This window comes from Neofelis nebulosa, chromosome 5 (genome assembly GCF_028018385.1).
Source record: "Neofelis nebulosa isolate mNeoNeb1 chromosome 5, mNeoNeb1.pri, whole genome shotgun sequence".
Taxonomy (NCBI): Eukaryota; Metazoa; Chordata; class Mammalia; order Carnivora; family Felidae; genus Neofelis; species Neofelis nebulosa.
This window is the reverse complement of record NC_080786.1, coordinates 146,919,052-146,942,354: the sequence shown is the minus strand read 5'-3', so window position 1 is coordinate 146,942,354 and position 23,303 is coordinate 146,919,052. Positions and strand designations below refer to the sequence as shown.

The 23,303-nt window shown below is 51.1% G+C and overlaps 1 protein-coding gene across 5 annotated transcripts in view; it reads right to left on the bottom strand.

Annotated features, from left to right (window-relative positions):
* Positions 1-23,303, bottom strand: part of EVA1C (eva-1 homolog C) — a 77,152-nt gene that overhangs the window by 6,789 nt on the left and 47,060 nt on the right. For 3 of the 5 annotated variants that reach the window (XM_058731877.1, XM_058731879.1, XM_058731881.1), the window contains 4 exons: positions 21,757-21,909; positions 10,378-10,521; positions 3,598-3,678; positions 2,144-2,236 (listed from right to left, as the gene is read on the bottom strand). In XM_058731877.1, the coding sequence (XP_058587860.1) occupies positions 2,144-2,236; positions 3,598-3,678; positions 10,378-10,521; positions 21,757-21,909 (471 nt within the window). The remainder of the gene's footprint in view (positions 1-2,143; positions 2,237-3,597; positions 3,679-10,377; positions 10,522-21,756; positions 21,910-23,303) is intronic. The other 2 variants (XM_058731878.1, XM_058731880.1) reach the window with 2 other exon arrangements.

Below are 23,303 nucleotides of genomic sequence, written 5' to 3'. Positions count from 1 at the left end.
GTGCTAATGAGAAAATCTCTCATTTGATTTCTGGGAGGCACATGTGTGTAAAAGGACAGACACGGAGGGAGGGAGTAATTCGGGTACATCCACCCCTCAAACTTCTGAAGGGCACCTTTGTTGCTCAGAGGAAACCAGAGCACAGGTTTTCTACCTGCTGAGTCTGAATCGTGGCCCTGGTGATGTCCCTGCTGTGGCCTCAGGCAAATGGCTCAACTCCTCCGACCCTCAGCTTCCCTATGTGCAGAATGGGGGATCAGAATCCTCTCTCTCTGGGTCTTTGCTATGGACTAAATTGTGCCCCCCCCCAATTCGTGTGTTGAAGGGTTAATCCCCAATGCGGCTGTATTTGGAGACAGGACCAATAAGGAGGTAATTAAGGTTAAATGAAGTCATTAAGGGTGGGGCCCAAATCCAAGAGGATCAGGGTCCTTATAAGAAGAGATGCCAGAGAGCATTCTCTCTCTCTCTTTCTCTGCCTTCCTCCTTCTCTCTCTCTTCCTTCCTCCTCCTCCTCTCTCTCTTTCTCTCTCCCCATCTCTTGTGAGAGCACAGTGAGAAGGCATCCATCTACAAGCCAGGAAGGGAACTCTCACTCAAAACGGACTCTGTGGGCACCTTGATCTTGGACTTCCAGCCTCCAGAACATGAATTTCTGCCGTGGAAGCCGCCAGCCTACAGTGTCTTGTCACGGTGGCCCAAGCCGACCAACACAGTTGTCGAGGGGCACTGACAAGGCTCAGCACAGCCACAGCTCCGTGAGCAGAGTCATCGCTGCTCCTGGTTACTCGTTATTCCCTGAGAGATTTTTCATGACGCCTTTCCTCCAGGGGGCTCTCCACGGACTCTGAAAACGTGGGGATATTTCTGACAAAAATCCTTGTGGCGCTTAACTTTGACAAGGGTGACACAGGGCTCTGGGGCCTCCCCTGCTGGGGGATCTGGATATTCATGGGAGCCCTGTTAGAAAGAACAGCAGGGCTGGGAGATGCAAAGCCTGGCGGAGACCTGGCTGTGGGGGATGGGGGGGGGTGGGAACCAGAAGAACACGGAACATTAACACTAGTTCTCTCCAAGCTTTGAGAGTAGGGGTGACTTCTAGTTCTTGGTGGGCTCCCGTGTTTGCCACATCAAACATCCTCTACTTTTATGCAGAAGGGGAGCAAAGGCCTCATAAATGTTATCAGAAACAGCAAGAAATGGAAGTCAGAGGGTCGTCTCAAGAGAGAAGATTCTCAGAAGAAACCAACAACCACACAGCACACACTCAGGAGGAATACGGACGCCGGAAGACGATGGAACAGTAGAAGATCCCAAGACCATCCTTTGCACCTCCCATGTGGAGCTGTTTCCTTAACACTTTTCTTTTCCTCTGAGGAAGGCTTCCCCTCAAAGAGCCTCAGCCCCGGCCGGCCTTGAGCGGCAATGCCACAACGCTCTGCGGTCACACGAATTGTACAGAAGGCCTCAGAGGCTTTGGCCTCCCCGAACAGAGTCAGGCAGACATTGCCGAAACCTGCCGAGCTCACATGACAAAATACGGTCTACCCTAAGGTGAGCGGACAGGGTGGTGACGAACGAAGGCAAGGCACACACCGTCCCCTCACTGATGCCGACGAGCGGCTTTGGCTCCGCCGGGTAGGGAGGGCTGAGTCTGATGGATCCTTGAGGGGAAGATCATCAAGGGGACCCTTGGCAACCGTGAGAGGTAACACTGGTGAGTCAGGAAGAGACTCAGCCTTCCCAGGGCATGGCCTGTTCTGTTCACTAAGGGGACCTTTTAGCTCCATTGTCTCCCAGCCAAGGGTGGGATTTAAGAACCCCGTGCCCTTCCCAAATTTGAGAACTGGGAAATGTACTCCTCGGGTTCCTACTTCTCTGAGAGGAAACTACTCATGGAACCCAACTCCTAAGCAGTGTGACTTGATCTGTTTGCCTCCTCCCCATGTAGCTCTCTGGTGGGTGTTAACCCAGCTGGAGTGGCCCCTGAATTTAGGCCCCTGTGTTTCCAGATCTTAGGAGACAGCACGTGCTGAGTCATACTTCCAGTCGTTTTTCGTTAGCCGAGTGTTGTAATTAAACATCGCAGCTGGCAGTAAGGGTTCGGTAAAGCATTCTGGGAAGCTTCGATTCAATGACCTACCTCTGATGTAGGCAAAGGCAGCCAGAGAGTTGCTAACAATAACTCCGTCTTTTTTTCTCAGAACCCTCGTTTCGCTTGGGTCAAAGTTTATACCTGTTTCATAAAAAAGAAATGCAAGGGCGATTAATCACGGCCGTTCACGGGATGCCTTCTGTTCCCAACCCAGGACTGCCATAATAAATAAAAAGTCACAGAAATCCAATAAATGGGCCTCTGACTGAATTACAGAAGACTACAAGCCAGCAAGAGCACTGAGTAAATAGTCACTGAAAATATTAAGCCACAAGAGGGATTTAGAAACCCTAAAATGGGTGGGTTCCAACTTTAGATGCCACTCACCCACCCCACTGCGGCAGGGAACGAGCGGATTTTCCCGTCCTACAGGCAATGGCATTCATCATGCCTCTGGGAGGCTTAGTCACGGCATACGTACCTAACCACAGAGCTGCTGTCTGCACAGAGAAGAAGGGAGGGAGATTATGGAGGGAGATTGTGCGGGGCCACTTTTTTGGAAATGATAGCAAAATGCAGGGCAGGTCTGATTGCAAACGCCTGGTTACGCTTCTGTGATAGAGCTCAGTGAGCTCGAGATGGGCAGCCTGAGAGATCTGGGGCCCCTGGGGATGACAGACAGGGCAGAAGCCTCCGGGGGAGGGTGGCGGGGGGAGATCGGGATATTCAGGGGCTCAGGGTAGGAACCGTGTCAGAAGCAGCAGTGGGGCTGGGAGATGCAAAGCCCGGCGGAGAGCTGGCGCGGGGTGGAACTCGAACACGGAACGTTAACATTAGTTCTCTCTAAGCTTTGAGAGTAGGGACGAGTTCTAGTCCTTGGTGCTTTCCCGTTTTCCGCATCAAGCATACTTCACTTTTCGATTTAGGGACAGAAGACCTCATAAATGTAATAAGACTAATATAAAACTTTCAACACACAACGTGCGACATCCTCGATGCTCTACAGAAACTTTGTGGTTCCCATCAGGAGTCCCAAAGGGCTGAATTCCATTCTCGATGGGATAAGAAAACTAAAATGTTCACCCCCACCCTCCTATTTACAAGAGCCCAGTGAAAACCGGAGGGAGGAGGGGGGGCTTCTGGAAGTCCTCAGGCCCAGCCTCGGTCTGGCCCACCTGCATTCCCGATGGGTCCTCTTTCCAGGAGGCCCATCATCCAGGGACCCCAAATTTGTTTCCGAGCAGATCTCTTTTGCCAGGTGGTACTTTGTTTGGGAAATAAGCAGGGAAGGGAAAGAGGTTTTATCCCACTTATAATTTGAAAAACAAAACAAAACGCCGGCCACCGTTTGCAACCGATCGCCACAGCACTGCCATCACCAGAGCTGGTAACTCCAAGACCTCCTGACATCCCCTGTCCAACCAATGTCACCCGACTGCAGTCACATGGGGCTGTTTACCTTTACTTAAAGAAAAATGCTGGTAGTAAGCCAGAAAAATTACCATATTCACCGTCTTTCTGCTTCAAAGAAGGTTTCAGATTAGCAACGGCTGGATCGATCGCGGTGAGTATGTTCTTGGGAACTAAAAACCAAAAAGAAATATCTTAATTCAGGGATGCTTGGGTCGTCAGTTGGTTAAGCATCCGACTTCAGCTCGGGTCTTGATCTCACAGTTTATGAGTTCCAGCCCCGCGTCGGGCTCTGTGCTAACAGCTCAGAGCCTGGAGCCTGCTTCCGATTCTGTGTCTCCCTCTCTCTCTGCCTCTCCCCTGCTCGTGCTCTCTCTCTCTCTCAAAAATAAACGAAACATTTTTTAAAAAAGTTAAAAAAAAACTGCAGTTTGGTGCTGGTTGTGCATTTCTGTAAATTTCCTAGAACGCACTGAACTGTGTTTACTTAAAACGGGTGAATCTTAAGGTATGTAAATGACACCTCAATAACTAACGTTGTTAACTCTGAACGCGAACTTCTCGGAGATTGAGTGAAACAAGATGACTGTAATCAGCCCGGAATCCACCACAGAGCTCTCCCAGCTCCTCCTCTGCTTTTCATCCACAGCTCTCAGTCCTCCCTTCCTTAATAAGCCTGAAAGAGAATTCTAAGACCGCATGCTAGAATGATCCTCTAAGTACTATAAGGACAATAGACAAATGAGAGGGGGCAGCAAAACAGACTGTTTTGGAAGTGGATTAAAGATTCTGCAGAACTGACCCTAAGAATAAACCATCTGATCTCAAGATGCCCTGGGGCAAAGCAGACAGGACTGTGGCGTGAGCGAAAGCAGAGGGCAGAGCAAGACTTCTGAAGGCGAAGTGCACCACAGCCAGCTAGGAGAAGGGAGAGGAAACCAAATATTTTTCCTGCAGAAAATTGCTTATTTTTGTTTGTTCGTTAGCCCAGCTGGTATCTGGGAGAAGTGGCAACAGGAAACAGGAGTGAGCCAACGTAAACCGTCCAAGTTCAACTGCACTGATTTTTAAAAAAGAGCTGGGAAGACATCTTCAGCAGCAAGAAAAGCTCATTTCCTTTCTCAAAGTGCTTAACTAAATTCTTTTAGGGATGTCCCAGGACCAACAACCAGAGAACATTCCTAAACTGTGGATTTTCCGTGCACAGGAGACCCTGGCGCCTTCGCGCCCATCGGCAGTGACGGTCACATCTAGGTGACGATGACAGGAGGCGGCGGAAGCTGTCCAGGGCCCCCCAGGAATGCCCTTCAGCTGGCCACGGCCATACCGCTGACCCAGGGACCAGGGCAGCGCCCCAGAGGACTGAACCGTGTTGCCACAAAATGCTTTCTGACGAAATAGCCTCTGCAGCCTGAGAAGGACGCCCCTGATTCCCTGGAAGGATTAAGTCCTCCCTGCCAGGAATGACACTTTCACATCTCTCACCTTGTTCTCAAGATACGGCCTGAGCAGGGCTGGGCTCACTGCCAATGCCAGAGGCTTTACAGTTGGAGACAGATGACGAGCTCAGGGAGGAAGGACAGTCCAGATGAGCTTTGCAGAATAACCCGGCCCTCCAGACATTAAACTGCTGTGCGTGATACAGGCTCATGTCAGGAAACTTGCCCACTTACTACATGACGATGGCCCCGCGAGTGGGTTAGGAACCTGAAAATAACAACAGGAGCTGGGATGCGATTTACTACCACCCCGCAAGCCTGACTCTCTCCATTTTAGATACATTTGTAAAACCACGAGCAAACTATTATTCGTGGAGCTGGACCCCGGGCTCAGCGATCCAACGGTGCATCTCGGGCAGTCTTCACAGAGTGAAGACGTGTCTCATCCCCTTTCCCGCAGATGGGACAACTGAGGCTCAGAGATGCACCGTTCGCCTGGGGAGAGGTAGCGCCTCTGCTCCTGGTCTTGGGCACACGTGCCCTCGATCCTTCCGTGATGCTGTGCTGTCCGTGGCATGCTCAGCCTTTGGCAACTGGATAAAGGATTATAAAGACAGCAAGGTGATTCCCATAGTCCCTGTGAGTCTGTCTAGGTGAAACCAGAGAAGACGATTCGCTAAATTTGGGCAGGGCAACCACCTTGAGTTCTTTTTCCCCCTGAATAAATCTTCTGTGTCAAGCTTCGGTCCGTGCAGACCTTAAGAAAGAAGTCTCTCCCCCCGCACCCCCCCAAAAAAGAAGACAAGAAGTCTCTCCAGGTTGAACTTAGGGTGCGAAAGGATTCTTCATGTTAGAGAAAAAAATGGTATCTCTGCTTAACTTCTCCTTCTAGGTAGGAGCCCAGACTACATGAGCACCTACAAATCCTTGCACTGAATCCTTCCTGTTCCCCAATCCTGGTAACCCCCCTTCCTGCCACCCTTAAATCCTAGCACTCATTCCTCTTGTCCCCAAATCCTGGCCCCTGTTTCCCTTGCCCCCAAATCCTGGTACCACCATCCCTCCTGTCCCCAAATCCGGGCACCCTCAGCTCCCACAGCTGCTCACCGCAATTTCCCTACCCAACCCCCAACCATGAAGTGCAATCGTGGTCGCTGTGGGTGAGGCACCTCGTCCCCTGCCTGAGTCACCGCAGTGAGGACTGGCATGTGTTTCTATAGAAATGAGGGCCCTCAGCTTGACATTCAGTACTTGTCCCTAAAGCACCCCCCCACAGGGTGGGGTGCCCTGTCCCCTGTGTGGGCACAGCAAGACTGCTGGGTGGAATCCCAAATCTGGATCAGACGCTGCAGTTAGAAGCAAGGTATCAGTGGGTCTTCTCTGATCCTCTTATGTAAGAGCATCTTTTTTTTTTTTTTTAATGTTTATTTTTGAGAGAGCACGAGTGGGCGAGGGGCAGAGAGAGAAGGAGACACAGAAGCCGAAGCAGGCTCCAGGCACAGAGCCTGATGCAGGGCTCGAACTCATGAACTGTGAGATCATGACCCAAGCTGAAGTCAGACGCTCAACCGACTGAGCCACCCAGGCGCCCCAGGAGCATCTTGACTTGGGTAGAGTTTGGCTGGGCCCCCTCTCTCCAGGCAGCCATGTTTATAATCACATCACATGGCCTCTGGTCAGGGCTGATCAAAGGAGGGAGGCTACCTGACCCCAGCCCAGCCAATTACATATCTTTCTGTTAGAAATTTGGGGGGCACCTGGGTAGCTCAGTCGGTTAAGTGCCCAACTCTTGGTTTCAGCTCAGGTCACGATCTCATGGTTCGTGAGTCTGAGCCCCGCATCCGGCTCTGTGCTGATGGCGCGGAGCCTCCTTGAGATTCTATCTCTCCCTCTTTCTCTGCCCCGCCTGTGTGTCTCTCTCTCCCTCAAAATAAATAAATAAACTTAAAAAAAAAAAAGAAATTTGGAATTACTCCATATTGCTAGAAATGGGACATGAAAATGATTCAGGTGGTGGCGGTGGCCATATACGATCCAGCTCAGCTCACAGGCAGGCTGTGTGTATGCGAGAGAGAGAGAGAGAGAGAGAGAAGCAGAAGTGCCGTGAGAAGCAGAGAAGAGAGATGCCAGAGATGTTTGCCATGGCCTTGGAGCTTCAGCCCCTCCTGGGGCCTTGCTTCCCAGCCCTGTCTTCTGAAGATGGGCTTCTAGCCACATGATGCCCACCTGCCTCAACCCTCTTTTTGGCTTAAACCCGCTCACGTTCGTTCCTTCACTCACACCCGAAGGGTCCTAACGAAGACAGATTCAATTAGAAATCAATGATTGACAATCCTCGGTCTTTGTATCCACGTCCACATCAATTGGGAGAAATTTTTTAAAAATGGAAAACCTTTCATTCCCATTCGGTGACCTCTAAAATATTCAGACATTGCAAATCATTTTTTAATGATTCTGGTTGCACAGAGAAGAGCCATCTGGCTGAGGCTGGAGAGGGGGGATATTTTTTAAATGCCAGCCACTTAGAAGGTGATGAGGAGGTGTCTTAGGAAGGGTCTGCTTGGTGGGGGATGGGCATTAGCTTGCCTCCCAGCGAGGCACCCCTTCCCTTTGGAATACGTCCTGGGACCGCACTGGCGGACAAGGGGGCATGTCCTAGGGAGACGGGAAGGACACGGTCCACATCCCATTACCTCCACTGCCCCAGATCTAACACCAAGCTGCAAACCCCGTCTCTGACCTCAGCCTCCGTCCCTCAAGTGGCTCCCTCTGTAGCTCTCAACCTCGTCCAGACCCCTCCACTGACCCTACCTTCCCTTCTTCCTGAAGCCCCCTCCTGTCTGCAGCTGGGATCCCACTACCCACCGCTGTGATCACTCACTTGGGATCACCCCAACTCTCTCCAGTGAGCCTGGTCTCACGTCTGGTCTCAAGCAACTGGTCCCACTGGAAGGAACCACGCCCCCGGGCAGACCAGTGTCCTCCCCCAAGAAGTCTGACACAAGCCTCACTTTATACCTTCCCCCATCTTTTAAAACCGTCTTCCCTCCCCTGTCCTCACAGCCGATGACCTTATCTCATACTCAGAGAAGACCGAGGCCGTGCGACAGAACAGCAAGCCCCCCCTCTGCTCCCTGAGACCTCCTGTCCCGTTGTGACATTGACGCCCGTGTAAGGCCACACCCCGTCCGTCTGCCTTCTCCAGGCGCCGATCCTTCCACCAGGCAGGCGTCCTCAGCGTCTCTCTCGCCTTCGCACTTTCCAAACCCTTCTCAAATCCACCTGGTTTTTTATTTTTGCCATGGCGACCAGGCCTGCTCAGCCCGAGTGGCTCCTGTTCTAGCTGGTCGCCCGCCCCCAGCCCGTTCCCTGGAGCTGCCTGATGCCACCTTGACCTCTGTAGCTCCTTGCCTCCCTCCTACTTGGTGCTTTGCATGAGCCTGGCAGATTCACCTGCTTGTTTGCTTAGTTAAGTGCCCATCTCTCTCCCTCAACCGATAATCCCCAGCACAAGGACCGTGCCTTTTTTTTTTTTTTTAAACTACGGAATCCTGGCACCAAAACCATCTCGAACCAGGGAACGTGCCCACGGTGCACTGAATGAACGAACGAGGGACAAGAAGCTCGAGCTGAAGCATGATGTCCAGGCCCTGAAAGCCCACCTTCTCTCAGCTAAGAGCCCCAGCCCAAGGAACGGCGCTCACCTCCTTCTCGAAGGCACGCCGGGAGATCCCCCACACCCGCAGGCTAACGTCCCGCAACACTCAGCTGCAGAGGTCCGACGTTGCGAGAACCTCAGAGTGATCTGTGTGGCTTCTTGGGGAACCCCAGCCAGAGGGGGTTCGACGCTACAGCATGGGAGCAGGAGTAAAGCTTGAGGGGGGAAGTAAAACCACGCTTTCCGCAGCGCAAGCGTGGGTGCTGTTATTTCGGGAATGCGCTGATGCAGTCACTTCGTTGGACCCATGACGGCTTTGGCGCGGCAGAGGCCAACGTTTTGAGCTCAGGATACAAGAGGCAGGGGATGCATCAGAATAGCACGAGGCCACAAAAAGGAAGGGCGTACTTTCACGTGCTACCACACGGATGAACCTTGGCGACGCGCTACGCAAAGGAGCCGACACAAAGGAAGAACCGCACGTTGCGTGATTCCATTTATACGCGCCGTCGAAGAGGCAAGTCCATAAAGACAGAAAGTAGATGGGTGGTTGTCTGGGGCGGGGTGGTGGGGGCGTATCGGAGGTCGCGGCTAAAGGTGCAGGGTTTCCTTCGGGGACGACGAGAAGGTTCTTAATTGTGCTAAGGGTTGCGCAATTCCGTGCCTAGACCAAAACCAACTGCTTCGTGTGCCTTAACGGGTGACCTGGGTGATCTGTGAGTCACCCCTGAATATGCTACAAAGAGAAAAAGGGAGGACTGGCTAGCAGGAGAAGGGGTGGCCACGAGCCCAGGGACTGGGCTCCTCAGATGCGGGACTCTGTGCTCTCCCTTTGCTCCTACGAATCATTTCGGGATGAACAGTCCACACGTCAGGATTACAAACCAGAAACCCGCCGCACCCGCAGAGAGTTAATTAGTGCCGGTAGCTTTATAAAGTTGGAATCTAATGAACCAAGCATTTCATTTTCTTGCTCGAAGACACTGGGAAAACCGAGACATGCTGCCTTGTAACATTTTTAATGGCTTTAGGGTGAGGATTTGCTCTGTTGACTCACCGCTGTGGGTTTGCAGATAGAACGGCAGCAGAGAGAGTTAGAGCCGAACACCGAGACGGGGAGGTTAACCAGGACCCAAACAATACTTCCGGGAGCCTGCATGACGTATCCATACATTTTAGAGCCTCCTAAGCACTCAGATTAAAATCACTATTCTCAACGACATCAGTTTTGCCCCATTCACCTGTTCTTTTCCTATTCTCCCCGTTTGCGGCCAATCTGATTGCTGAAAAGGCTTTTAAAATTGTTTTTTTTTAATGTTTATTTCTTTGAGAGAGAGAGAGAGAGAGAGAGAGAGAGAGAGAGAGAGCGTGAACGGGGGAGGGGCAGGGAGCGAGAAAGAGACACAGGATCCGAAGCAGGCTCCAGGCTCCGAGCTGTCAGCACAGAGCCCGACGCGGGGCTCGAACTCACGAACCTCGAGATCGTGACCTGAGCCAAAGCCCGACGCTTAACCAACTGAACCACCCAGGCTCACCCTGAAAGTACTCTTAAGACAAATTCTGACCCAAGAGCTTGGACGGCTCTTCTAACATGAAGAGCATATACAAGAATAAAGGATAGAAAAACAGACCCTTGAATATTGGGGAAGATAACACACTTCCAGGCGTAGCCTCAGTTTGGCGTGCTGCTGGAAAATGCCTTTCGTTCCCATGATCACCTCCTCCCAAAGAGGCAGGGTCTTCCGTGGAGAAGTTTGTTGAGGGTGCGTTCTTACCACAGGCATAGGTGACGGAGAGGTATTTTTGCACTCCTGGCAGACACGGGCTCCCGAAATGGTGATTGTTGGCGATGATTTTGCATCTCTGCTTCCCATAGCACCTCCTGGATAACACTTGCAAAGCTGAGTAAGACAGACAGTCTGAAAGGCAGGGAACAACAGGAACGTTATGGTACATTCCGTATCTGGCCACCACGTGGCTCTTGGTATTTTCTGTAAGGAAATACACGGAGCTGACTTTCAAATCTCACGAAGATGGTCTCTCTGATTATTTTCCGTGTCATCAAAGCACCCAAGGTGCTTTACCCTATAATCGTACGGGCTAAGTACCTTATAGGCAGAGCTGGCCTCCTGACATGTGCTAGAAGGGTCCGGTGCTTACTGTAACGCCCTGCAGTCACCACCTTGAAATTCTTACGTGGTTTTTGAACAAGGGGTCACATACCCTCCTTTTTGCGTCGAGCCCCGCAAATTATGTAACGGGCCCTGCATACAGAACAGGCAAAATATGTAGAAAGTTGAACGAAGGTCCTTATTTCTCTTATGCCCTTTGCCACTCCTTAAAACATTTTATTTGCCTATGAGAAACTTAACAGAAGACCACGGGGGAAGGGAAGGGGGAAAAATAGTTGCAACCAGAGAGGGGGGCAAACCCGTGAGAGACTCTTAAATACAGAGACCAAACCGAAGATTGATGGGGGGGTTGGGGGATGGGGAAAATGGAGGATGGGCACGGAGGAGGGCACTTGTTGGGATGAGCACCGGGTGTTGTATGTAAGCGACGAACCACGGGAATCTACCCCCGAAACCAAGAGCACACTGTATACGCTGCATGTTAGTCAACTTGATGATAAAATATATTTAAAAAAAAAATAAAAATGAAAGGTGTAACCCCAAAATATATATTTTATTTGTCTAGTTTGAGAATCCATCTCCCCTACGTGAACATAAGCTCCACGAAGACAGGGACTCTTCCTGTCTTGCTCGTCCTTGAACTCCAACACGCTGATGAATGAACGAAACGTACTAATAAACGTGAGGCCATGTTTCTCAGCACCTGGCACAACACCATCGCAATCAGTAAATATTAATTTAACGTGCACACAGGATGAGGTGCAGTGACGCTATGTGCCATCAGGAAGACAAGTCGGGAGACATCTACTTTTCACTCACAGGATGGGCTGCAGCTGGAGAGACACCCCACCCCCACCCGCCGCCCCATGAGACCTGATGTCTTAACAATGGAAAACAGAGAGTGAGCGTCAGCAGTGAGTGACCAGGACAAGAGGTGCTGGGGTCAGAGATGGGAGAGATCAGTGTGAACCAGAGTGTGGTCATGACAGGCTGTGTGGAGTAGAGGGGCTTGGTCACGGGAGAAAGAGCATGAATTAGGCAGAGGCAAGTAAGAAAGAAAGGCATAAATGCCCAGGCAAGTGGGCTAGCATCACTCGGGGAGGCTAGGGGGCTCACTGCGAGCTGGAACAGTGGATGCGGGCAGGGAGGCCATACAGAATGATCAGGAAAAGGAAACTGGAGACGGACAAAGGTTGCCTTCGAACGCCTGGCCAGAGACAGACGTTACTCTCTAAGCAACATGGAGCCTGAAGAAGTGGACGGCCTGATGCTATTGTCCTTTAGCGACAGTGCACGGGAGCCCCTGGGAGAGAAAGAGAACCAAGCTCGGGGAGACCAGTTCGGAAGCGATTTTAATAACACACACTGGGAGGAATTAAGAGCTTGAAGAGGAGAGAACAGAGGCGAGAATTTTAGAGACCTTACAAAGTTCGGTCCACTTATAACAACAGCTAACATTACGACAAACTCTAAAAATTGCGAAGACTGACAATCCCAAAGGTTGAACAAGACACGGATCCGTGGAAACTCCTGAGCACGGCCCGTGGGGGCGTAGACCGTTCCTGGACCATACACCGCCATCTTTTACGTTGGCACATTTCACATCCTCAGACTCTATGGATTTACTCTCAAGAGGTCCCATCCGCTGTCCCCAAACCCTGCAGGATTTGCAGTCAAGACGTCTGAGAATGGGATGTACGGTCTCTGCTTTGGGAAGAAGTCACTAGCTGTCTGAATTACGAAATTCCTAGAAGTCTGATGTAACTGTTGTTGTTTTTTCTGTCACAAAGGAAATGCCTGTTTGCAGTCGAAAACTAGAAGAGCCCAGAGAAGCCCAAACTAGGAAACGAGAAATTCCCAGCGAATCCAACCATCGAGGAAAAGAACTAGTAACCTTTAAGGAACCTCCTTCTGGTCTCTTCTATGTGTGACTGTCCTTCCCCCTCAATGGTGTTCCTTCTTCTTCATTTATTAATGTGTCTGTGAAAATTTTAACATGAACATCACTGCGAAGAATTGCATGGTTTTTCATCTTGCGGATGCGCCGGCTCTATGTTCAATACTCAATACAACCATCATTCCGATGGTTTCTGGCGTGGAACCTTAGAAGCAGTTGCACGTGGGGCGCCTGGGTGGCTCAGTCGGCTGAGCGTCTGACTCTTGATTTCTGCTCAGGTCGTGACCTCGTGGTGTGGGACGGAGCTCTGAGTTGGGCTCTGCACTGACAGCGTGGAGCCTGCTTGGGGTTCTCTCTCTCCCTCTCTCTGCCCCTCCTCCTCCTCCCTCAAAATACATAAATAAACTTAAAAAAAAAAAAAGCAGCAGTCCTGTGTGGGACATCCGTTGAACTAAATATTTGCACACGAGCACGATGCTTGCCGCAGGAATTTTTGGAAGTAGATTGTTTTGTCAAAGGCTATTCAAAATATTAAGGCTTTTGATACTCACCGCCGAACTGTCATCCAGAAAAGTTCTACCCATCCACGCTCCCGCCAGAATGGAACGAGGACCCTAGAAACCTTATATTTTCTTAGGACTTGTGACAAGCGTGATTTACAGAGGCAGGCGTCTGCACCTTTAAATTACCCTGGGACTAAAAGAATTTATCTTGGTTGGAGTGAAACCCACAGTGTGTTTTCAGGAAGCGGCCCAAGGTAATTCAGGTCTGACTCAGGTCTCACCATATCCTTGTTGACACTGAGCTCTGAACTGTTTGCGGGATTTTCTTTTCCAGCGATTATCTCCCTCTCAGGCTGATTTTGTTTGCGCCCTCTCTTCCTGGCAGACTATCCTCCACCCCCAATGCATCTGATAACACGATATTCAACCATTTAATTCAATTTTTTTCTCGCAATTGTTTAGCTCTGAAACTGAAGGCAATTAATCCTCACAACGTGTGTTTATTTTGATAATTAGGCCGCTCTCAAGTGACTCTGTCTTGGCGGTGGGGGCCCCTGGCACCTTAATCTTTGGCTGGAAAGTTCGAGGCCCACCCACACTTGGCCTTGGGATGGCCTTAGCCCAGCCTCTGAGGCCCACTGGGTGGTTTTTCTCGTTCTCTTATTAAGGAAACAGCAGGATCCCTGGAGCCCACCCAGAAAATGTAACTGCAGCAGGAAATGACATGTCACAGTGGACGCCCAGCCAAGGGAACTTTCTGAAGTTCATGCCCAGGTCTGTGGGAAGGCTCACTCCCTTCTGTGATGAGATGCAGTTTCACTGGTGTTCACTTGGGGCCGGCGGTGGTCAAACACTTCCACACCTTCCCTTCCCTTCTCCTCAGTAAGACCTACAGGTCCTGATGGATCGGACTTGCCCGAAGACCTTTCAGAAGTGACTTCCAAGGGTCAACACCCTCAAGATAAGACACCGGATTAGCTTTGGTTGAACCAGTACGCAGAGGGATCTTACTTTTGGAAGACGGTCTCACAGCTGGCTTAGTCACCAGCCTTCTGTGTCTTCCCTTTTATTTCACAGTTTACTTTCATTTCAAAGTATTACTTTGTTAGGGCTGCTATAACAAGTACCACAGCTGGGAGCTTGCACAACAGAAATCTATCTCCTCTCAGTTCTGGAGGCTGGGAGTCCAAGATGGCGGCTGGGAGTCCAAGATAGAGAGTCGATTCCTTCCAAGGCCTCTCTCGTTGGCTTGCAGATGGCCGTCTTCTCCTTTTGTCCACACACACGGTCTTCCTCGGTGTGTGTCTGTGTCCTAACTCCCTCATCTTATAAGGACACAAGTTATATTGGGTTAGCACCCACATGACCTTAATTTAACTTCAACATTCCTTTAAAAACCCTCTCTTTGGGGTGACACGGTTGGTTAACCCTCTGATTCTTGATTTTGGATCCGGTCATGGTCTCATGGTTCCTGAGAGCCCCTTGTCAGGTTCTGCGCCGACAATGCGGAGCCTGTTTGGGGATTGTGTCTCTCCCTCTCTTTGCCTCCCTCTGTCTCTCTCTCTCAAAAATAAATAAATAAAAGTAAAAAAAAAAAAAAAAAAAAAGACCCTCTCTTCAAATCTGGTTGCATTCTGAGGTACTGAGGGTTAGGACTCCAGTGTATGAATTTTAGGGGCACACAATTCAGCCCACGACAGCCTTCACGATGGCCTCTAGTCATCTTCACCTCCTGGAACTCACACCCCTCTGTGTTCTCTCCTCTCACAATGAATCAGAGGTGGTTTGTGGGGCCCATGTGGTACGGCAGAGGTGACAGTGTGTGGCTTCCATTTGTTTCTCTGTATCACTTGCTCTGGGAGAAGCCACCTGACACATCACAGGACACTCAAGAGACCCACGGGAAGAGAATGAAGGCCTCCCACCTACAACCGCACCAACCCACCCGCCATACAAGCGATCCACGTTGGAAGCCCAGCCTTCAGGTGACCGCAGCCCCAGCCGGCCACCCATCTGCCACCTCACCAGAACCCAGGAGACCCTAAGCAACAGCCACCCAACCAAACTACCCCAGAATTCCTGCCCCACAGAAACTGTGAGGCAATAAATGTTTGTTTTTATTTCAAGCCATTAAATTTGGGGGGTATTCTGCTACACTGAAACAGAAGACTACCACATGTTTTGATACTTAAAAGGGGGTTGCTGGGGTAATAAGAAATTCCTAAAAACGTGGGCGTGGCTTTGGAACTGGACTTTGGGCATAAATTGGGAAGACATCGAGGAAAGTGTTGATGAAGGTCTAAGGCCTTGAAGAGCCTTCCAGCATCTGTAACCTCTGCACCCTGAGGCCAAGTGCATCTCAGAGTAGAATTTCCCAACTTCAGAAGTGAATGGGCACAGGTGTGCTGGATATTTCCCTTGGGTCCCCGGGCTGCCCCCCAGCCATTGATTTTGGCATTGGGTACTGCCTCCCTTCACCCTACTGTGCCATACAAATAGAATTTTCTATGTCACTGTAGAGAAAAGGCTGGGGAGCCCTGTTCAAGGCCAGGGTGTAGTGTGTGACCAAGGACTCTCCGTGGCCTCGCCTGCCTGATACATTCCAGATGGGACCAGCTTAGGGCACTGAACACAGAACAGAGGCTTTGTTTGACTTCCCCCAGGCATGGGCTCAGAGGCTTTGCTGAGCCCAGGCGTGAGCATCTTTATGTCCTTGGGAACGTCCAGTACGAGCTCCGGTCCCACTAGAGCATCCCCTGAGGGTGCTCATGGGAGCGTGATGGCGTCACGACATGGGGTCGGAGGTCATGTGCAGACGCCCTGACTTCCACCAGGGGTGTCCTCCTCCCCGCCGCCATGAAGCCCCTTCCTTCTGAACCTATCTGCCGGGTAACGTTCACAGAATCGAAAAAGCAACCAGCTGCGCATAACAAACCCAAACTCAAGTCCAGAAAAAAATATACCGTGGGGTGGGACAGCAGAAAAGCATGTAAAGGATCCACATCTCTACTCTGTTACGTAAAAGTTTACGAAAAAAAATGAAGGGTCCCACCACCAAAAAGAAAAAAAGAAAGAAGAAAAGAATAAAGGCGAGAGTGACAGTGGGCAAAGTGCAAATACAAGAATCACAAAAACATGGGAAACTTTCAAGGTCATTAATATTCAGAGAAAGGCAGACCCAAAGGACCATTTTATAGCCATTAAATTGGAACCACGAAGAACTATCACACACACCTCTGCCAGAGTCCTAAGGAAACCCAGAGTTACACATTGCTGTTTAGGCATTTAAATTGATACAAAAAGGTTTTGGAAAAGAGTTCTGGTGATACATATAAAGCATTGTCAACATACCCACGCCCTCTTTTAGTATAAAACTTCTGGGAATTCATCCCAAGGAAACAATCCAGAGGAAAGAGAAAGCTACAAGCCCAAGGTTGTTATACATCACTCACTATATTTGAAAATCAGAAGCAGTAAAATAAGCCAGCCCCTAGGGAATGGCTAATCAATGATCTGTATCCCTTTTAGAAGATATGAGGAAAGGGGCGCCTGGGTGGCGCAGTAGGTTGAGCGTCCGACTTCAGCCAGGTCACGATCTCGCGGTCCGTGAGTTCGAGCCCCGCGTCGGGCTCTGGGCTGATGGCTCAGAGCCTGGAGCCTGTCTCCGATTCTGTGTCTCCCTCTCTCTCTGCCCCTCCCCCGTTCATGCTGTGTCTCTCTCTGTCCCAAAAATAAAAAAAAATAAAATTTAAAAAAAAAAAAAAAAAAAAAAAAAAAAAGAAGATATGAGGAAAGGACTGGCATTGTTAGGATTTTGGTGGCCGCATGGAAGAACACCCATGATGTGAAGTGAAATTTCAGAGCAGAATCAAATGCGTCTGTTCTAGAATCGCCAATACGTAAAAACTGTTCTGCGCTCCCACACCAGGACTTGGAAGAGACCCTGCAAAGGAAAAAGCTGCTCAATTGATGGGTAACATCTGTGGCTGAACTGTTTTCTTATTTCTCTCTCCCGCTCTCTCCCTCTCTCTCTCCCTCTCAGAGAGAGAGAGAGAGGGAGTGTGTGAGCTGGGGAAAGGGACCGAGGGACAGAGAGAATCTTAAGCAGGCTCCACCCACCTAGTGTGGAGCCCCACGTAGGGCTCGATCTCACAGCTGTGAGCTCAAGACCTGAGCTGAAATCAATAGTCGGGCACTCAACCCACTGAGCCACCCGGGCGCCCCCGAACCATTTTCTTATTTCTGTGAAATGTAACTTATGGCACTGGTGCAAGACAGTAACAATGATCGTAGCAATCATCTTCCAGAAGGACCTGGAAATGCCCTCCCTCGGTATTTAAGTGCCACATCAGCTGCGTTTCCTGACGTCACTGAGGTCCGGCTGGCCTCCACCACGCATGCTCCCGGGGAGGCCCCGAGGCGGGAGCTTACGGGGTTCCACAAGAGGAAAGGTGCGCACATCACCTTCCAGAGGCCGCAGGGAGGCCTGACCACCCGGGCCTAGACCGGTCATCCTGCAGAGCTCACGCCAGGTCCCAGGGTTGAGAAGAAACGGCCCTTTCCCCTTCTTCAAAGCCATGTTGCTGAGCTCCAAGTACTAACTGGGAACTCAGAGCACAGATCCCGCTGGCAGCCTGTGGGCCGGATGTGGCCTGTAGGCATGTTTTCTTTGGCTCAATCACTGTTTGAAAAGTTGGAACATTTCACATTACAAAAAAAAAAGGCCGTATTTCCAGCAACTCATGAGGGTTTGGAAGCCGTGACGACACTAGACCCGCCTTCTGGGCCGGCAACCGTGAACCTGCGGGAGCTCCGGGTGGGCGCCTCACTTAGGACAGGCTCGGATTCATTCATGCATGTCAAGAGTCACCTGGGCACCTGCTCCCTGCCAGGCCCTGCTCTAGCTGCTAGGAATCCTGCAGGAAGCAGACAGACACCGTCTCTACGGTGCTTCCCTTCCCCAGGGAAACAGGCCATAGACCTGTAAGTGATGGTTCCCACATTACGAAGACAAACACGGGACCGCGCAGACAAGCGGCCATGCTGGTGGGGAGCCCCAGGAGACCTGTCTGAGAAGGACATTTGACTTGATCCCTGAAGGATGAGACGGGGCCAGCTACACAAAGATGTGGGGTGAGAACGTTCCAGGCCAAAGGAAGAGCTTGTGCACAGGCCCCAGCCTATGAATGAGTGTGCCGAATGGCCCACAGTTCATTCGTTCATTCATCCATTCTCCCCACAGCTGGGAGAATGGATTTATTCTAATTACAGTGGACAAAGCGCTGGGCTTTAAGGGGTGGGAGGGTATGGTGATCTGATTTATTTTAATGATATCTCTCCGGCTGCTAAGTGAAGAAAGGGCCAAGGGAGGGGAGGGAATCAGGGAGGAGAGGGGGCCGGGACACCAGTCAGGAGGTGGTCCGGATGGTCCAGGCGAGAGATGCCCAGAAGCAGGGAGCAAAGTGGCCGGATGAGAGACCCTCAGCGCAGGAGAGCCGAGGACGTGCGGACGGAGTCAGTGGGAGGCAGGGTGTCAAAAGGTGTGCTTTCGAAAGTGGGTGATATCGGGCGGGCCTGGGCGGCTCGGTTGGTTAAGCGTCTGACTTCGGCTCGGGTCCTGATCTCACGGTTCGTGAGTTTGAGCCCCGAGTCGGGCTCTGTGCTGACGGTGCGGAGCCTGCTTGGGATTTTCTCTCTCCGCCCCTCCTCCACTTGGGCGCGCTCTCCCTCCTCCCTCTCAAAGTAAATAAATAAACTTAAAAAAAAAATAAATACATAAAGTGGGTGATATCAAGGCGTTTACACAAGAGGGATAAATGGATGGTCTGGTGGAGGGGGGATCATGCCCAGTGCAGTTTATAATCCTCCCGTGTGGCTTTCCTGGGCCAAGAAGTGAACAGCTTCTCAGCATTCAGCTAAAGGGAGAAAACACATCAGCACGGGCAGCCAGGGTCTGCCCTTTAGCGCTGACCTGACGGGAGGGAATAGTCCAGGTTTCCATGTGAGCCCTCATAGGGCCTTTCGTGTCCCCTGGGAGCCTCTTCCCACCGCAGAGCACAGGCCCAGACAGTCTCCGGGGCTTGGCAGTGGTTCACGAATGCGGCGAACAGTTTGATCTTCAACCTCACGTGTAGTCAACGGGCAAGGGACAGAAGCCCTTGCTCGTGAGGGGTGGGAGGGCACAGGGGAAGGATGAGCCCGTGGCTTTGGCACGTGTGACTTTGCCAGGGCTCAAACCTTCTCAAACTGAACCGCTAAGCGAGGGGCCCGGTCTTGCATTCACGGACCTTTCCTGTATCAACAAGGGTTATTCATGGCATTAGGACAGCTGGTTGACCTGAGGATTCCTCAACGTCTCTATGGAAACCTGTCTTTTAGCCATGATGTCTGCTAACATTTTCTTTGGCTGATTACTTGATGAAGAAGGATGAGGGTCCCTTTGGTGCAGAAGTAGGTCAGATCACCAAGGCTCCCGTATCCAGCCAAGGAGACCGGATCATTTCAGGATGTTCAGAAGAACAGCCATCAGACTGGCCTTTTGGAAGGATGCCTCTGGCCATCTGGGCAGAAAAGCAGGCTAGGAGTAGGGAGATGGCACAATGACCAGCACCCAGACCTGACACAGTAGCGGGGGCCAGGGCAGAGGGGCTGGAGACGTTCTGAACGCATGCGGGTGTTATACGAGAGGGACGCTGGAGTGTCAGGAACTCACAGGTCGCTCACTGGGGTGTGGGGTGGGCCGAGGGGCATGCAGTGACATACGAGGGGAAGCCACCCTCACAAAGACCTCTCTGCCCCACTTGACAGCCAAGCCTGTTAAACGGGAGTCCCCTCCCCCAGACCTGGTCAAGAGCAGCTAGATGCCAGCTCTGCCCCTTCAAAAGACCCTCTGCCGTCCTCAACAGAAGGGCCTTCCTTCCCAGAACACTGGGCTGGGGGGCTCTGGTGGCCCGTGTCCCTCCTGAACGGCTTCTTTGCTCTCTCTTCTCATCTTGCCTGAGAACTTGCCTGCACACTGGAGTCACGTCACGCTCTCTCTTTTCAGATCCAAGATAATTGGTTTGGTATGAATTTCTTTTTAAAATTAACGTTTCGGGGCGCCTGGGTGGCCCAGTCGGTTGAGCGGCCGACTTCGGCTCAGGTCGTGATCTCACAGTCTGTGAGTTCGAGCCCCACATCGGGCTCCGTGCTGACAGCTCAGAGCCTGGAGCCTGTTTCGGATTCTGTGTCTCCCTCTCTCTCTGACCCTCCCTCGTTCATGCTCTGTCTCTCTCTGTCTCAAAAATAAATAAACGTTAAAAAAAAAAAATTAACGTTTCATTTCACATGTGATCCATGAAGAAATCATAGCGATTTAATACATTTCAGAGCTCATTTTACTTTTGATGAATAAAGTGCAACTCTCTGCACCGGTTCCCAGTGGGGCCCGTTCTCTCTGGTAACACGGCGGGTAAAGATCAGGCCACTTCCCCACCACAGACTAGCATGCGTGAGGGTTAATTCTGTGTCTCAACTTGACTAGGCCATGGTGCCCTGCTGTTTGGTCAAACACCGGGGTAGACTGCTGTGAAGATACTTTTAAGATAGGGCTAACATTGAACTTAGTGGATTTTGTGTAAAGCAGATTACCCTTCCTCATGTGGGTGGGCCTCAACCAATCAGTTGAAGGCCTGCTTTTCCTCCGGGCTGCAGCATAGAAAATCTGCCCGTTTCCAGCCTGCCGTCCTGCAAAATTCAGACTCAAGATTGAACACCAACTCTTATCTGAGTTCCCAGACTGCCGACCTGCCCTGCAGGTGTCAGACTGACCATATTCCACCACTGTGTGAGCCGATTCCTTAAAATCAATCTCTCTTTCCAGATACAGGTCTATATGTCCCGTTAGTTCTGGAGAGCACGGACTAATCATAACCTCAGGTGACTTTGACGGCTCCCCAGGTTCACTCCCTCTCCTCCTTCAAGTCTCTGCTCAGCACGACCCTGTGAGACCACGCCTCTCTGTGGTACACCCCAGCCTTCCCTGTCCACCCCCACCCACCGCCCGCCGAATGTGCCCTTCCCCTCGGCACTTGTGTGCACCTGAAATACAACACACATCGTTCGTTCTCTCATTACCTCTTGGTCCACTGCTGGAAGGTCAGAGCCACGTGAACCCTGTGTTGGTCACCGATGACTCCCCCACACCTAGAATGGGGCCCTGCCTACAGTCGGCGCTCAGTACCTACTCGGTGTAAAGCAACTACACAACGGACAGATTTGGGAATGTGGGTCAGAAGGATGTGGGACCATGTGGGCGGTTCCTCCCTGCCCTCGACTTGCCCTCTAATCCAGGGACCAGCCCCTGCCAGGCTTCCTTCCTTGGGGAGTCAGGGCCCTAATCCACTCAGCACCCTAACGATAGCCACATAGTAACACATACCAGGGGCGCCTGGGTGGCTCATCGGTTAAGCGTCAGACTCTTGGTTTGGGCTCAGGTCATGATCTCACGGTTCATGGGTTTGAGCCCTCCACTGGGCTCTGTGCTGGCAGCTGTGAGCCTGCTTGGGACTCTCTCTCTCTCTCTCTCTCTCTGCCCCTCCCCACCTCAAAATAAATAAACTTCAAAAAACCACACACACGTACCAAAAGGGGGGAGCCGCTCTGCTTCTGAGAAACAGATGTCTGGCTCCTGGGTCCTCCTGCCGTAGCTCGCAGAGTAGATGTTGAGAAACTTCGATGGGTGACAGTGCAGCTTCAGCTCTTGGTTTTCACACACGGTTTTGTTTTTTAGTTCATCTGAAGCAGAAACGAAGATCAGCGACACCATCAGCTTCCACCAGAAGGACTCAGGGAGCCCTACGCGAGCCCTCAGGGGCTGTATCCTGAGAAGGACAGTGGGAACAGCCCCGCCAGCCCATGGCATCTATGACCCTGAGAAACAGCGCCCTCTGCAGGAAGAGAGTGGGAATGACAGTCAGGTGCACAAGGAGGACATTGGGGGGCGGGGGTAGTGTCGGCAGGCAGGGAAGGCAGGACTTCCTGGCTTGGGTTTGCGGAAGGGGGTCTGGCCAGGAAGGATGTTTCTCTCCCTCTCTCTCCACCTGAGGTCACATATTCCTTAATTGAAGGGAGCCTTTCCTCAAATGCGGTCTTGGAGCTGCACAGGTAAAGACCGGGGATTGCCTGATTGAGGATTAAACCTCTGGAGAGGGCCCGCTGACACATCACCGCCGGACCTCCTAATGTTCTAGCACACACCCCCGTTTATATATTTAAAAAGAAAAATGATACAAAAGCGAGTTATTTCCTTGGGTAGGATACGGGAAAAAACAGGGCATGTGAAAAGTCCCTCTTCAGGGCAGTATGAAGATCTCGGTCCAGGAGCACCTGCGGCTCGGGCCGCGGTTGCGTGCTACCTTCCGATTCCCTGCACCAGGTCACAAATTCCCAAAGAATTTAGGAAAAGGTCTGTGTGTTTGTTTAATCCGCATGCCACTGTAAAATTTCCCTCTGCAATGTCACACAGTGTTGACACTGTAAATGTATTGCTGATGAAAATATAGTTTATTGTTTTTTCTTAAAGAATGTACTGGAGGGGTGCCTGGGTGGCTCAGTCGGTTGAGCGTCCGACTTCAGCACAGGTCATGATCTCGTGGTCCGTGGGTTCGAGCGCCGCATCCGGGTCTGTGCTGACAGCTCAGAGCCTGGAGCCTGCTTTAGATTCTGTGTCTCCCTCTCTCTCTGCCCCTCCCCTGCTCATGCTCTGTCTACCTCTGTCTCTCAAAAATGAATAAACATTAAAAAAAAAAAAAAAGAAGGTACTGGAAAAGCATTCAATTAATAAAAAAAAAGAGTTTCATAATGATTTGATTTTTATTTAAAAAAAATTTTTTTAATGTTTATTTATTTTTGAGACAGAGAGAGACAGAGCATGAATGGGGGAGGGTCAGAGAGAGAGGGAGACACAGAATCGGAAGCAGGCTCCAGGCTCTGAGCTGTCAGCACAGAGCCCGACGCGGGGCTCGAACTCACGGACTGTGAGAGCATGACCTGAGCCGAAGTCGGACGCTCAACAGACTGAGCCACCCAGGCGCCCCTGATTTGATTTTTAAAAGCAGTAACAGTTAACCCGCCAGACACAAAGAACCACATAGTGTATGATTCTATTTTTTTGAGATATCCAGAAAAGG